Raw genomic sequence first — 13,201 nt, forward strand, 5'->3', positions numbered from 1 at the left:
GCAATGGGATTTTAATGCTCGGAGCTGTTCAGGGTCAGTTTTATGTCTCATTTGAAAGGTAGCACATGAAGCAGCAGTATCCCCCAACACCATACAGGGAATGGTTCAATAATGAATCAAAGAAGAATCCACTCATCTGTACACACACAAGCTCTATATTTAAACTAAGACACACTGAAATATATACTTCATCCTCTCATAGAAGCCTGTCTCATCCTTACATACCATATCTTTTCTCACTCACTGTGAAACAGTTTCAAACATGCATGTACTCATTCAAACCCCACATAAAGCTCAGACATTCAGAGCCTCCAATTCAGACACAGATGATACACCTAGTTAACCACACTCCAACTGACCAGTGCGCACACACCACACACAATCATTCAAGCTTAGTCACACCACACAGTAGACACAGACTGCATATGTCTATATGGGAGCATTCATGCATGTGCCACATTTTCTCCATTTCTCTTTCTGTCTAATATTTTTACTCTCCTTGTAATAAAAGGGCTATACATAGGAGTCATGATAAGAGATTGAAAGGTTTTTCCTAGATCTAATCACTTAGCATGAGATAGGGTTACAAAAAACTCCGGCCACTATGACATGACAGACAGCAGTATCTGACTTCAGTGGCCAATGACTTCTCTTTAAGAAAAAAAAAATGCAAATAAAATATAATACCAAATAAAAACAACAGCCACAAATTAATAGAAGTAATTACAAAGACATGCACATGCTGACTTCTAAGATGGAGGTCAACATAGATCCCCTGACAGATGAGAGGATTAGTCTGTCTCTAATTGCACATCTGTCAGCAACTACCATTCTCTGAACCTCAATGGCTGTCTAACCACATGGTCATATACCACTAGTTTCTTCTGCAGTGGAGTTTTCGGCAGTTAATGGGGATCTGACAACTGAAGTCCATGTTTGTTGTCGGTGACTGGGTGAACATGTTTTACCTTGGTCTGCATAGGAACAGTGTGATTAGCACTCAGGATGTTCTCAATAAACAGAGCCACAATCTTCCTTGGTTTTGTTTAAATGTATTGTATTCCTCTGGTAGGGCCAATCTCTAAGGGTGGCCAGGACATATAACCTCTAAGTGGCAAGCTATTAATTTGGCAAGTTGTCGCACACTTTCTATTTGGGATCTAATACTTATCCCAATTGTGAGTGGGAGGAAATGTTTGACTGCTTGTTGTATTTCTCCTGTGCTACCTTTTTGGCATACAGCTCTTTTCTAACTATGTCCGGAATAACTGACTTTGGTTTGTTTGATATTGGCTTTGTCCTTCTGCATGTGAGTTTCTGAACTCATGATCATAATGAAGTATTGTGAGATGTGTTGAGACAACGCTATACATGTATACCTTTGATGTGACAAGGATGGTTTTGATTTTCTAAAATCAAGGCCATGCTCTTAGTACTGGTTCTGCATATTAACACCTGCACATGGTATGCTTGATGTGATACCTCATAGAGAACTGGTGAAACGAGTCACTTTTCATTGCGGGCCAATGTGTGTTATTAACTCAGGAAACTGTGATTTTATGATAGGTTATTACATTGCTACTTGATATGTAGTGCGACAGCTCAATTAAAAAAAAAGTGAGTAGTAGGCCCTAGCAAAAGATTCTCTTTCCAGTTTAATTCAAATAGACCTTGGTAAAGTCTTGGCTAGGGCTATCACGTTGTTTTAATGGGTCTTTTGCATCTTGTTTCCTGTATTCATTGCAAGTTTCACATTTGGATCTCTTCTTATCTTCCATGGCTGCAGAAGTAACTGGGTTTTTTCCACTGACCACCCATCTTGAATATCTCTCTCGAGCTGTTGTAATGATGGGTTCATATTGTCATTCTTGTTTCAGCTTGCCAAGTTTTGTTCGAGAAATGGGTGGCCATAATTACTGCAGACTCCCCTTAATGTATCATCTTATTTTCCCTTGTTTGGGGTATTTTAGAAAGCACGTCAAATTTAAGAAGCTCCTTGTTAAGCTTGCACATTTGATATGTATTTTTGCAATTCATTAAGCATTTCATGTAGTCTCGGGTTGAGGAACACGGGCCCTTTGGTCGCTGCTGTTTGTTTACCCATGGATTTTGTCTTTACGCCATGGTATGCATTTTTGATTAGACGCGCTTCAGTTCTCACACACTTTAACAACACTTTCCATTGGGAAACACAGATTTTCATTAGCCCTGTAAATATCCACTGTTCTTTGCAAGTTCAGTCCATTTTCTTTCAAGAAATTTCTTCTGGTTTGGACTTAGTTATCAGTTATGCCAGAAATAACTAGGTTTCTAATTAATTCATCGGTTAGCTGTTCAAATTCAAGCAACTTAGCTTTACTATGTAGGCATGTAACATAATGCTTGAGCGGCTCACCTGGCAGTTGATTTCTTGTCAAGAAAATGTACCTTTTTCAAGTGACGTTCATATGTGCACAGTATTCTTGAAATTTCTGAATGACTTTGTCGAGCATTTGCAGTTCTTTCATACTCCCACTGGAATGCATTATAGATCTCTAATGCCTCTGGGCCCACCACATACATCAAGCATGGAGGATTTCAGCCTCTCCGATTCCTCTGCAATACCACTTGCTTTCAGGGAAATTTGGAAGCACTATGATCAACTCCCCTAGCTCTCTGTCAGGTTCCCTTACAGAGGGAGGGATTCAGGTAGACGCATTTGCTACTTTATTGCAAAGATTTTGTTTTCTTTTCAAAACATGCAATACAGGGGCAATACAATGGAGTGCTGGCTAGAGGATGAACTTTATTTATGGATCCCAGTCACTTGATATAGATCAGATTTAAAAAAATTTAGTTCCCCATCACATAACAGGGGTCAGTATTCACTGATTCCAATGGCTACAGCTATACCTGTCACACATTTCTGTTTTTTTCCTGTTTTGAATTTAAAAGAAAATGAAAGAATTCTGTGCAAGAAATTAAACGCACAAAACCCAATGCATTTAGAGTTGAGGCTGAATGCTCATTTTTAACATTTGCATATAATGCATGCTTTAGTTACACAATTGCATGACATTTACCTAATAATACAATGTAAAATAGATTTATAATAGTGATAGGGACCAATCATGCAAATAATCCCATTGATTTTAATACCATATAGGACTACTTGCATGAGTAAAGATACTTCATAACTTAAGACCGTAGGACAGGGTCCTTAGATGCACATTTTGCATACATTTACTCCATGTGCTGAAATTAAAACTAAGCTAAACAGGCACCCAACATCATAAAGGAAATTCTTAAATAAAGTAAATATTTGGAAAATATAATTGATAATATGCTCTATTCAAGTACTGCTATAAGTAGTTGTTTCAGAATAAACACAGCAACAAAGAAAATCCTTGGAAATTCATGCTTAAATAAACTGTAGACCATGTCTGCTGTTTACCTATATGCAAAGTAACCAGATGCTACTGCTGCTGTCAAGGGCAGAAGCAATGTACATGAGAGAAATCACACCACTAGTTAGCCACTCAGGGAACTCAGCCATGTTGTGCACTAGTCCAGTTCCCTGGCACTCAGTGAAGTCCTGAAATACAGTTTCTTACATTCCTATTCATCCTCATCCCCTAAAGAGGACGAAGGGACAGGCTGTCTTGCAAGAGCTTCTGCAACATTACCAGGGCCACGGGATGGAAAAGGAAAAGACAGGTGGCCTCACACCAGGCTACCAGATTAGAGAGCCATGAGGAAGCAGCTTTAGAAAGGCAGCAGCCTTGCTGTTTTGTTTTTACGTGGCTTTCTCTTCTAGGACACATTACCTCTGGAATCTCACTCTTAGACACAGGAGTGAATAAGAATGACCACCACTGAGTTAAGGAGAGGTTATTCTACAGCTCTATCCTCTCCCCACCTCCTTCCAATGAGTAAATACATATCAATTTGAATTTAACTTTGTAAAGAAACCTAAGTGGATCATATTGCATTGTATTATTCAAAAAATATTGTATATTATATATTTTACATGATTAAAAACTGCATCATATCATAATGCATGTGTGCAAGAGGACAGATATTAGAATGAGTGTTCAACTTTAATTCTGTGGTTCCTGAATGTATGTGATTAGGTGTGCAACCCTCACACTTCAGTGGCATACCTTTTACGGAATACCCAGTTCACTTCGTTTTAAAAATGAATAAAATGGAAGCATACATCCACTGTGCGACATATGAAGTGAAAATTCCTACAATTTGCACACAAGTTAACACACTTCAGTTTTCCGTACATAGCAAGAGCACAGTGAAAGAAATATTTATTCACTGTCTTCTCCATTCTCTGAATCAAAACCAAAAAATGTTCTGCCCTTAGCAATACTGTGGCACAAGAATGAAGTCATTTTGAATGGCTATAAAAAGGGTAAGGGATAATGTGTGCATAAATAGACATAAGCTAAAACACACAGAGTCCATTTTTTAGAGTTGAATGTGGGGTCCTTCTTTAGTTCAAACCAATTTTTCCTCCACTGTTCCCCTCCAATGAATTAATACTCTGTAGACATGGAAACGTGCCACTCTTTAAAACCAGGGATTACAAGAACAAAATATTTTCTGTGCTTGATTATTCTAAACTGCAATTCTACTTAAATTAGTATTGCTCTAAAAATGTTGATTCTTTGACAGTTTAAATCTCCAGTAATCTCTGTTAATTTTTAAAGAAAAAAAATCTTAAACAGTTATAAGAAGCAGGGAAACATTTTTTCTTTATTCTTCTGTCATGTTCAGGTTAAATTAAATAGGAAAGCAGCTTTTCCCAACATCACTTTTCAATAAAATATAACATTTTACATCTTTTTCTGTGGCAATTGTTTTTTTCCATTTATTTAATATTTCATCTCCAATATTAAAAGCTCCTAACAGTCTCTGAATTATATCATTCAAAGATATGTAAGGACATTAGTTTGTTTTTCTTTTTAGCTGTTGACTACAACATTTTTGAAGCTTTTATTCTCTCCACTTAAAGCAGTTTTGTTTCTCTCTACGTCTCAGTTGCAAAAAAAAAAGGTTATTTAGACTCTAACCTGAAATGCTACAACCTCTGGCCCGCCCTTCAGCCCTTCCATTGCAAAGGTCTCCAGGTGCAGTTTGGGTAGCTGCAGGGTGAAGTCATTCCTGGTTGCCGCAGTCCGTGACAGCGAGATCTGATCTCTGACCTAAAGGGAAAAAAACCCAGCATCAATGGTAATTCCCCTTCAGACACATTAACTGGGATGAACTGGGTCCCCTTGAGCCCACTGAGTGGACTTGCATTGATCGCTGGACCTGAAATCCATGAATAAATTTAGGACTAATTGATTTTTCGTTGCAAATAAATCTCTAATTCAGAGTGCTGGGAGAGAATGCTAAGAAGAAAAAGCATCCTCCTCTGGACTGAAATGAGAAGGGAAGAAGAGTCACTGAGGGCTTCACTCCAACTGGTGGACAAATTTTACAGATCCATCCCTCCTAAAACACCTAACACAAAAGAAAACAAAAATTGTAGGCAGTAATTACACTTTCCATCCAACAATCATCAACTATTAATAAAGTACTGTGCAACAACACATAAGAAAGAGATGATAAATGAGTTTTGACTGCTGTGTAGAGATCATATTCACATCGTAAAGGGGTTCAATAGTACAAATTTAATTAAGCCCCAGAACAACATTTAAAATCCTTCCTAAAACAAAAATAAAAATCTACCTGTAGCAGGATTTTTTTCTTCTGTTAATTGCACAGCCTGTTAGATTTCTTACGGCAGATTCACATAAAGAAACTAATAAATATTAGTATTAGCTAACTTAGCTGTACACCTTCTAAACAAGGAAAAGGAAACCAGTAACATTTATACAAAACCTAGATAGTTTGATTTTTTTAAGGATTGCGAAAGGTAAAAATTAAACAAAATAACCAACCATCCCCCCCAAAAAATATACATGTGAAAGAGTCCTACTTATGTTGACAAATGTAACCATATGCAGTTGGTATCACACTGCCATCTGCTGGCTAAGCAAAAAACTGCTTTTAATACATTATACAAACTTATATGCCATGAAAATGATAAAAATACATCTCAGCTATATAAATATGATGAATATTTTCCCCTTTAAATATCCAAACATGTTACTGTGTCATATTAATATGAAATACTTTCATTAACTAAAATCAGCTTTTCCCCACATACTAAAAGTATAATTATATTTTGTAAGTGTCTATTTGTGTGTACTATATACCGTACTTGATATATTACACATAGAACACATGTAAAAACTGTACACACCCAATTTTTCCATTTTTATTTGATACAAAAGGTAATTATCAATTTGCCCTTTTCCTAATCTTGCACTATTTTTGGATCTTGCAAAATAAAATTCCAGTAATTAAACTGAATTTAATTATATTATATACTAATATGATATACATTCTATCTGTTACATAAGGTTAGCTACCATGGCAAAGATCATTATTGACTTTTATTGTCAATGAATAGTTTTAGAAGGGAATAATAAAATGACAGAACATACCATTTACCAACACTATTTACAAATATAAATTTGGGCCACTTCTCTTACTTAGAGCCAAACCTTTCTAAAATATCCAATCAATCCTAAATGAAAATATATTCCAACTGATTTAAAATTCTAGATGGCATTTGTCTCCTTTTAACTGCTTCTACTTTTTAAAATGCTATTGATTATACTGCAGAACGTACTCCATGTAGCGTCACAACAATTGAAATCTACTGTGATTAAACAAGTGTGTTTGTGTAATTTTATAGATACACGTTAGATAAAAATACGTTATTTTTTCATTCTCTGCTATCATCTATAGGAATAGGGAGCTCTACATTTCCCAGGCTGACCTAAAGAATTCCTGTCAATACCTGTGGCTGCCAAACATATGCACTATAATGCAATTTTAATAACAGTATAGGCCATACGTTTTTTCACACATAGTGTACTAGGTTCAGGATATACAGTCCTGTGGAACAAATATATTCTCCAGGGTCTTCTGTCAGAATGTGTAATGCTGTTCAGACATTAACCGTGCTTAATATAACACAAACACCTTATTTTAAACATATATTTGATTTAAATTTTTATAGTTTATATAAATCAACTTTTCAGGCTCTTTTAGTTGCCGATATGCACACAGATAAAAGAAAACATTAATGTGGATTAAGGTACTAAGAATTTATCAACATCAAACCACCAGTGTTTTCCCTTCTACCCTTCTGAACCATAGTCAATAGATCTAAATATTTTACTGCACCCTGGCCAATTCATTGTTTGATGTTTAAAAACTCACCCAGAATCAAAGAAAATTTATTAAATTTGAGCCCCCAAATGAGATACTATTAGCTTTGAAAGTCAAGTTTAACTGCGATATTGATGATTCTCTTTTTTCTGTGACAAAATTCACTAGGGAAATCCCTGATGTCAAAGTACAAAAGCAGATTGCTAATACTGGGGGAAGAGGGCGGGGGGAAACAATGTATAAGCAATGTAGGTATAACGCACAGCATAGTACACATAGCGGAGATCCTTTTAACCCTATTAGTGTCAGGCGCTATGTTTCACTACTGGGGCCAGACACTCACTGGACAATAAAACAAGTCATTTTTTTTAAATGTAGTAAATGTAAATCATTAACACCACAACATCAGAAAGGAACGCATTAGTTCCTTAAATGTATGACTCCTGATACCAAGATTCCCAATTGAAATATTTCATAATTTTTTAAATCTTTTAGATATAAAAGGATGTATCTTATTTTCAAACCACTTGGACACTTTGCTTAGATAAGATATTTAGAGCTTTCCTTTTGAGAAGTCAAGAGTCGTATATATTGTATTTGTCAAGGTTTAATTGAAATGCAGAAAACTGAAGTCTTTTATTTATTTACAGGCCACATACTGTGCAAACATCCTTACGCTGCTTCACCATAAAGTCAGCACAGTCTTTCAATTGACCACCCAATCAACGTGTGACAAGTCATTATGGCCCCAATTCTGTAGAAGGATCCACACAGCTAAAATTTTATGCATTTATGTCGATTTCCCACTGTCTTCCCTTTCAAGATTTTAAATTGAAAGTAAAAACTGTTTTCTAAACCTTGAAGACTTTTTTTGAGTGCTAGAATGATAGATCTGTACTCAGGAGGAGGTGGAGTTTTTTATTGCCATGAGGAAGTTAATAGAATGTTTGCAAAGTGAAACTTTAAGTTAAGAAAAACAAACGTTGTGGAATAAAGTGTTGTGCGGATATAAAATTGTACAAAACAATGAAGATATTTTTACTCACAGATTGCAGCAGAGCAAAAGCAAATAGTATATAATTTATTTTTGTACAGACTCTTTCATAGCAAAAGTATCAAAATATATCACAGTTGACTTGGAACTGTAAGTGAAAACACAAGTACGGAGGTTTTGCCTGAGAAAGAACTGTAGGACTGACTCCTTTTAAAAAAAAAGTCCACACAAATAGATGTATTACAATGACTAACAGTGTGCAAAACTGCTTTCACCATCCTATACAAGGAAAGGGATTTAGAGGGGGAGACCTCAAAAGCAAAAATACTCATATGCACCTATGCTAGATTGCTGCAGGAACTTTGGATAGGTTTCCGGTTCCGAAAAAACAGCGTCATAAATGTGGCTCCTGCTAAGACTTACAGACATGCTTAACTTTCTGTACTGTGACGATTCCCATTGGTAGAGTGGATAAGTTAAGTACATGTGTAGTTTTGTAGGATCCAGGATTTTTTTTTTTTAATGGTGCCGGAAAATGGGCTAAAACTTAATGGATCCGTAAAGCTCCATGAAAACAACAGACTATGAAAACATTTTGAATCAGTGGAACGTAAGGATTTATGACAGTCTGATTAACTTTTTAACGAATTGGATACTATACCCACTCAATTTTAAATCAATAAAGAACTGATGAATTAAGATCAAAGGGAATACCAAGAACATAACTTGGACATTAAAAGTTAGTTTAGGTGTGTAGATGAAACAGAGTTCAATGCACTAATCTTTCATGTCTAGAAACAGAGGTTAAAATATTGTGCTGGTCACAAGTGGAAATAGTTTTGGCTGCATCCTAATTCCCATTTATCTACATTACACATTTGTCTCCCCACCACACAATCTGATATAACTAGCAATACCTGCTCAAGACAGACACAGGACTACGTTCAAGGGTGTTTAAAGTCAAGGTTAAGGTGCACTTGTCTATCTGTGGGCTTTAGTGCCACTCAGTAAATATGGTAATTAGAGATTTTAGTCCCTTACTTTTGGCCTGATTTGTCAACAATGTCTTACAAGAGTAAGTGCTACTCTGCATAAGGCCCGCAGAACTGGTCCTTTTATAAGTACTAAATTCACCTGCAATGTTTAAAAGTAATGCCAGTGGGCTTTAAAACTTTTTGTTCTCTGTTTTGTTTTCAATTAATTGTATAGATAATATGGTCTAGTGTAAAGATGTATTTAGCATAATAAGGTCTGTGCAAGTGTGAGATGCTCATGTTACTCAGTAGTTAGGAAGCAATGAGAGAGTTGTGCAGGTCATTCCAAATGAGTGCCAAGAAAGAAGTTATACCACAACATCATGTCTTCTGTACATGACACATAATTAATATTTCTTTACACTTTTTAAAATAGCAAGTGGCATTTAAAATTTAAAAAAACCCATCTCAACCTTAACCACAGCATTCACAACCATGCAATCAATTTAGCTGCATGGAAGAATGTCCCTATCTCCCAAAGTCCGCACTGAATAACGTGCACATTGTGCGGGACAAGCCCACTTCATTTACTGTGGATACTGTATTGTGTATGGAACCATTGCCTTACTAATCACATGTCTTGCTTATAAATGACTGGAATGTGTATTTAGCATACACACAGTACTAGAAGATTCTATGCATGCACTTAAGGTTCTAAAATATATGTATTTATTATTTGAGGAATAGCAAGTGATCATGCAATTAAAGAGGATATTGTAATGTACATGGATTGGTGAACAGAGTTAAGATTATATGAAGGTTATCTTTGGCATTCACAATAATTTGGGGAAACAATATACAGTAACTCCTTGCTTAATGTTGTAGTTATGATCCTGAAAAATGTAACTTTAAGCAAAATGATGTAAAGCGAATCCAATTTCCCCATAAGAATTAATGTAAATAGGGAGGGATTAGATTCCAGGGAAATCTTTTTCACCAGACAAAAGACTGTGTATACACACACACACACACACACACACACACAGTATAAGTTTTAAACAAACAATTTAATACTATACATAGCAATGATGATTGTGAAGCTTGGTTGAGGTGATGAAGTCAGAGGGTGGAAGAGGGTGGGATATTTCCCAGGGAATGCCTTACTGCTAAATGATGAACTAGCACTCGGCTGAGCCCTCAAGGGTTAACACATTGTTGTTAATGTAGCCTCACACTCTACAAGGCAGCACAAATGGAGGGAGGGGAGACAGCATGGCAGAAAGAGATAGAGACATAAACCCGTGTGTGTGAGGGAGAGAGAAAGATGTGCATTGCCCCTTTAAGTATACCCACCCCACTCTAAGTACATTGCCTTTTTAAGTAAATCAGCAAGTTGAGACAGCAGCTGCTACCAGCAAGCTCCCTCCATCCTGAGCCTTGGCATATCCCTCCCCACCCCCCGCTCTATAGAGATGGGTTGGTAGAAGCAGGGGGGAGGGGGACACCCTGACATTAGCCTCCCTTTCCCCATCCCGCACAGCAAGCAGAAGGCTCCTGGAAGCAGCTCCAAGGCAGAGGGCAGGAGCAGCACGTGGCAGTGGGGGGAGGGACAGTGAACTGCTGGCAACTGATAGCCTGCTGGGCAGCTGCCGCACAGGGAACTTAGGGGAGCTGATAGGGGGGCTGCCGGTCCACCCTGGTTCCAAGCCCTCACCAGCTAGCTGCAACGGGCTGCTCTTTCTGCAAGCAGTTGACAAAGCAGGTGGCTGCCAAATGACATTATAAGCGAATATTGCACAATTTTAAACGAGCATGTTCTCTAATTGATCAGCAACGTAACAACGAACCAACATTAACCGGGACGACTTTAAGTGAGAAGTTACTGTACTTAGGTCTTAATTTACAAGCGGAAAGCACACGTCAGAGGTGTTCCCATTTAGGAGTATAATCCCTGTTAAAAGCAGAGAGACATACAGAAGATTGTAACAGAAGTTATCAGTTTATCATTTATGTTGTTTTGTGTTTTCTTTTTCTTTCTTTAATAATAAAATAGTCAGGGTTAATAATTGTGTTTATTTTTGCTTGGTCTTGATGACGATGTCCTCTAAGGCATGTAAAAGTACCCTAAACAGTGACTAAACAGTGGGAGCCATACTTCCATGTTGGCAGTAAAAGACACTGTTAGTAAGAGCTGGCCGACCATTTCCTGTTTCTCCAAACTAAGTATTTTAAGTAACTTTTACAACAAAATTACTTGGCATCAAACAACTTAAAATTACCCCTTTCACCCCCATCAGGTTCAGGCAAAGAATACATAAGTAAAATCTGGCAGCACAGCAGGCTGAGCCCAATGGCATAGGAGATATCTATGATGCCCTAATATAGTCTATACATAAAGACAGGGAGAGCCCTCAGAATGAACTTTGCACTTCAACCCTGATAACAGCAAGATTAACCTTGAGAAATTAATCTCACATTCAAGGGTGATCTGCGTCTAGAAGATGCCAAAGCTGCAAGCGGTGAGGAAGCTGCACAGAAGAGAGAGAAAAAAGAACACCCATAGACACACAATTAATTAGGGTTGTACAAAATCCTCTGTTTGAATCTATACAGGTTCCAAATGTGCTTTATGACACCTTTCCAAACATCTCCAATTCGGATTGCTGCTGGGGACCAAACCAGCTCCAGATCTGTTCTAACTTGAGCCAGTGGTTAGACAATTCCAAGGAGCTGCTGGGCAAGCTCACCAGCTAGGCAAGCACTGTCCCTTCCATGCCCCAGCCCCCCACTGGGGTGGGGAGCATAGAACGGTCTACAACACGAATCTTCAGCAGCTCTAAGTCTCCTTAGTGCTGCTGCACAGACAGACTTCCAGACTCATCTTGGTGCAAACTCCTTCCTGAATTCATGCCTACTGTGAGTCTTCACATTTGAATGAGAATAAAAAGATTATTTGCATCAGCTGTGCTCCCTCTTCCCTTGATGCCATACAGCCTTCAGATCTTCCAAGCCCAGACAGTCAGCAACACCCTTTTCCATTTGCTTCCTCAATGCAGATTTTAGACCAGACCTTATGACAGATCTGAGCAACTTCCCTCAATGCCGTTGCGTGCAGAGGCTGATAAGGTAGCTGCTGGTGCTGAGGCAATCAGCTGGGACCAGGGGCGGCTCCAGGCACCAGCGCAGCAAGCATGTGCCTGGGTCGGCAAGCCACGGGGGGCGGCCTGCTGGTTGCCGTGAGGGCAGTCAGGGAGCCTTTGGCGGCATGCCTGCAGGAGGTCTGCCGGTCCCACGGTTTTGGCGGCAATTCGGCGGCGGGTACGCTGAAGGTGCGGGACCGGCGGACCTCCCGCAGGCATGCCGCCGAAAGCCGCTTGACTGCTGTGCTTGGGGCAGCAAAATACATAGAGCCGCCCCTAGCTGGAACTGCCTAGGACAGGCCTGCACTTCTTAAATCTTGTCAATTTAAGACCACCATCAGGGAACTGAAACAAAACTACAAGATAAACAACAGGTAAAGGGAGCTAATCAGATTGGAACTGGTGTTGGGAATGGAGCCAGCCAAGCTACACAGTGGAACGGAGCCTAATAAAATAAACAAACAAACTACACTAAAATGCAAGAAATACTAACTTGACAAAATGGTGCCACACAATAGGGAGAAAGAGGAAGATGTTTCTGATCTCACTGCTACAGTTATTTGAGTATTTATTATCACAATGGTATCTGAGTGCACAGTTCCTTACATAACCACTCACCAAACAAAGGAGTATGCACACAACTCCAAGAGGGGCTGGTTTCTGGAGATTTTTTACTTGACATAGAGGGTGCACGCACATCCCCTGAAGTAGGGGCCACACTGACAATACTCAGAGGAGAATTATAGTAATTTGATATCTTTGATATCTGTTAAAATAACACCATAATTTCCAAATTAACATCTGAAACCAATAAC

At 38.4% G+C, this 13,201-nt stretch overlaps 1 protein-coding gene across 8 annotated transcripts in view; it reads right to left on the bottom strand.

Annotated features, from left to right (window-relative positions):
- The window catches only part of CCDC171 (coiled-coil domain containing 171), a 219,787-nt gene that overhangs the window by 53,960 nt on the left and 152,626 nt on the right, over positions 1-13,201 (bottom strand). For all 8 annotated transcript variants that reach the window (XR_010588656.1, XM_065549498.1, XM_065549497.1 and 5 more), the window contains one exon: positions 5,064-5,195. Coding sequence is in view for 7 of the 8 variants with exons in the window: in XM_065549498.1 (XP_065405570.1) it covers positions 5,064-5,195 (132 nt within the window). In the remaining variant the exon portion in view is untranslated. The remainder of the gene's footprint in view (positions 1-5,063; positions 5,196-13,201) is intronic.

The sequence above is a fragment of the Chrysemys picta genome, chromosome 6 (assembly GCF_011386835.1).
Source record: "Chrysemys picta bellii isolate R12L10 chromosome 6, ASM1138683v2, whole genome shotgun sequence".
Taxonomy (NCBI): Eukaryota; Metazoa; Chordata; order Testudines; family Emydidae; genus Chrysemys; species Chrysemys picta.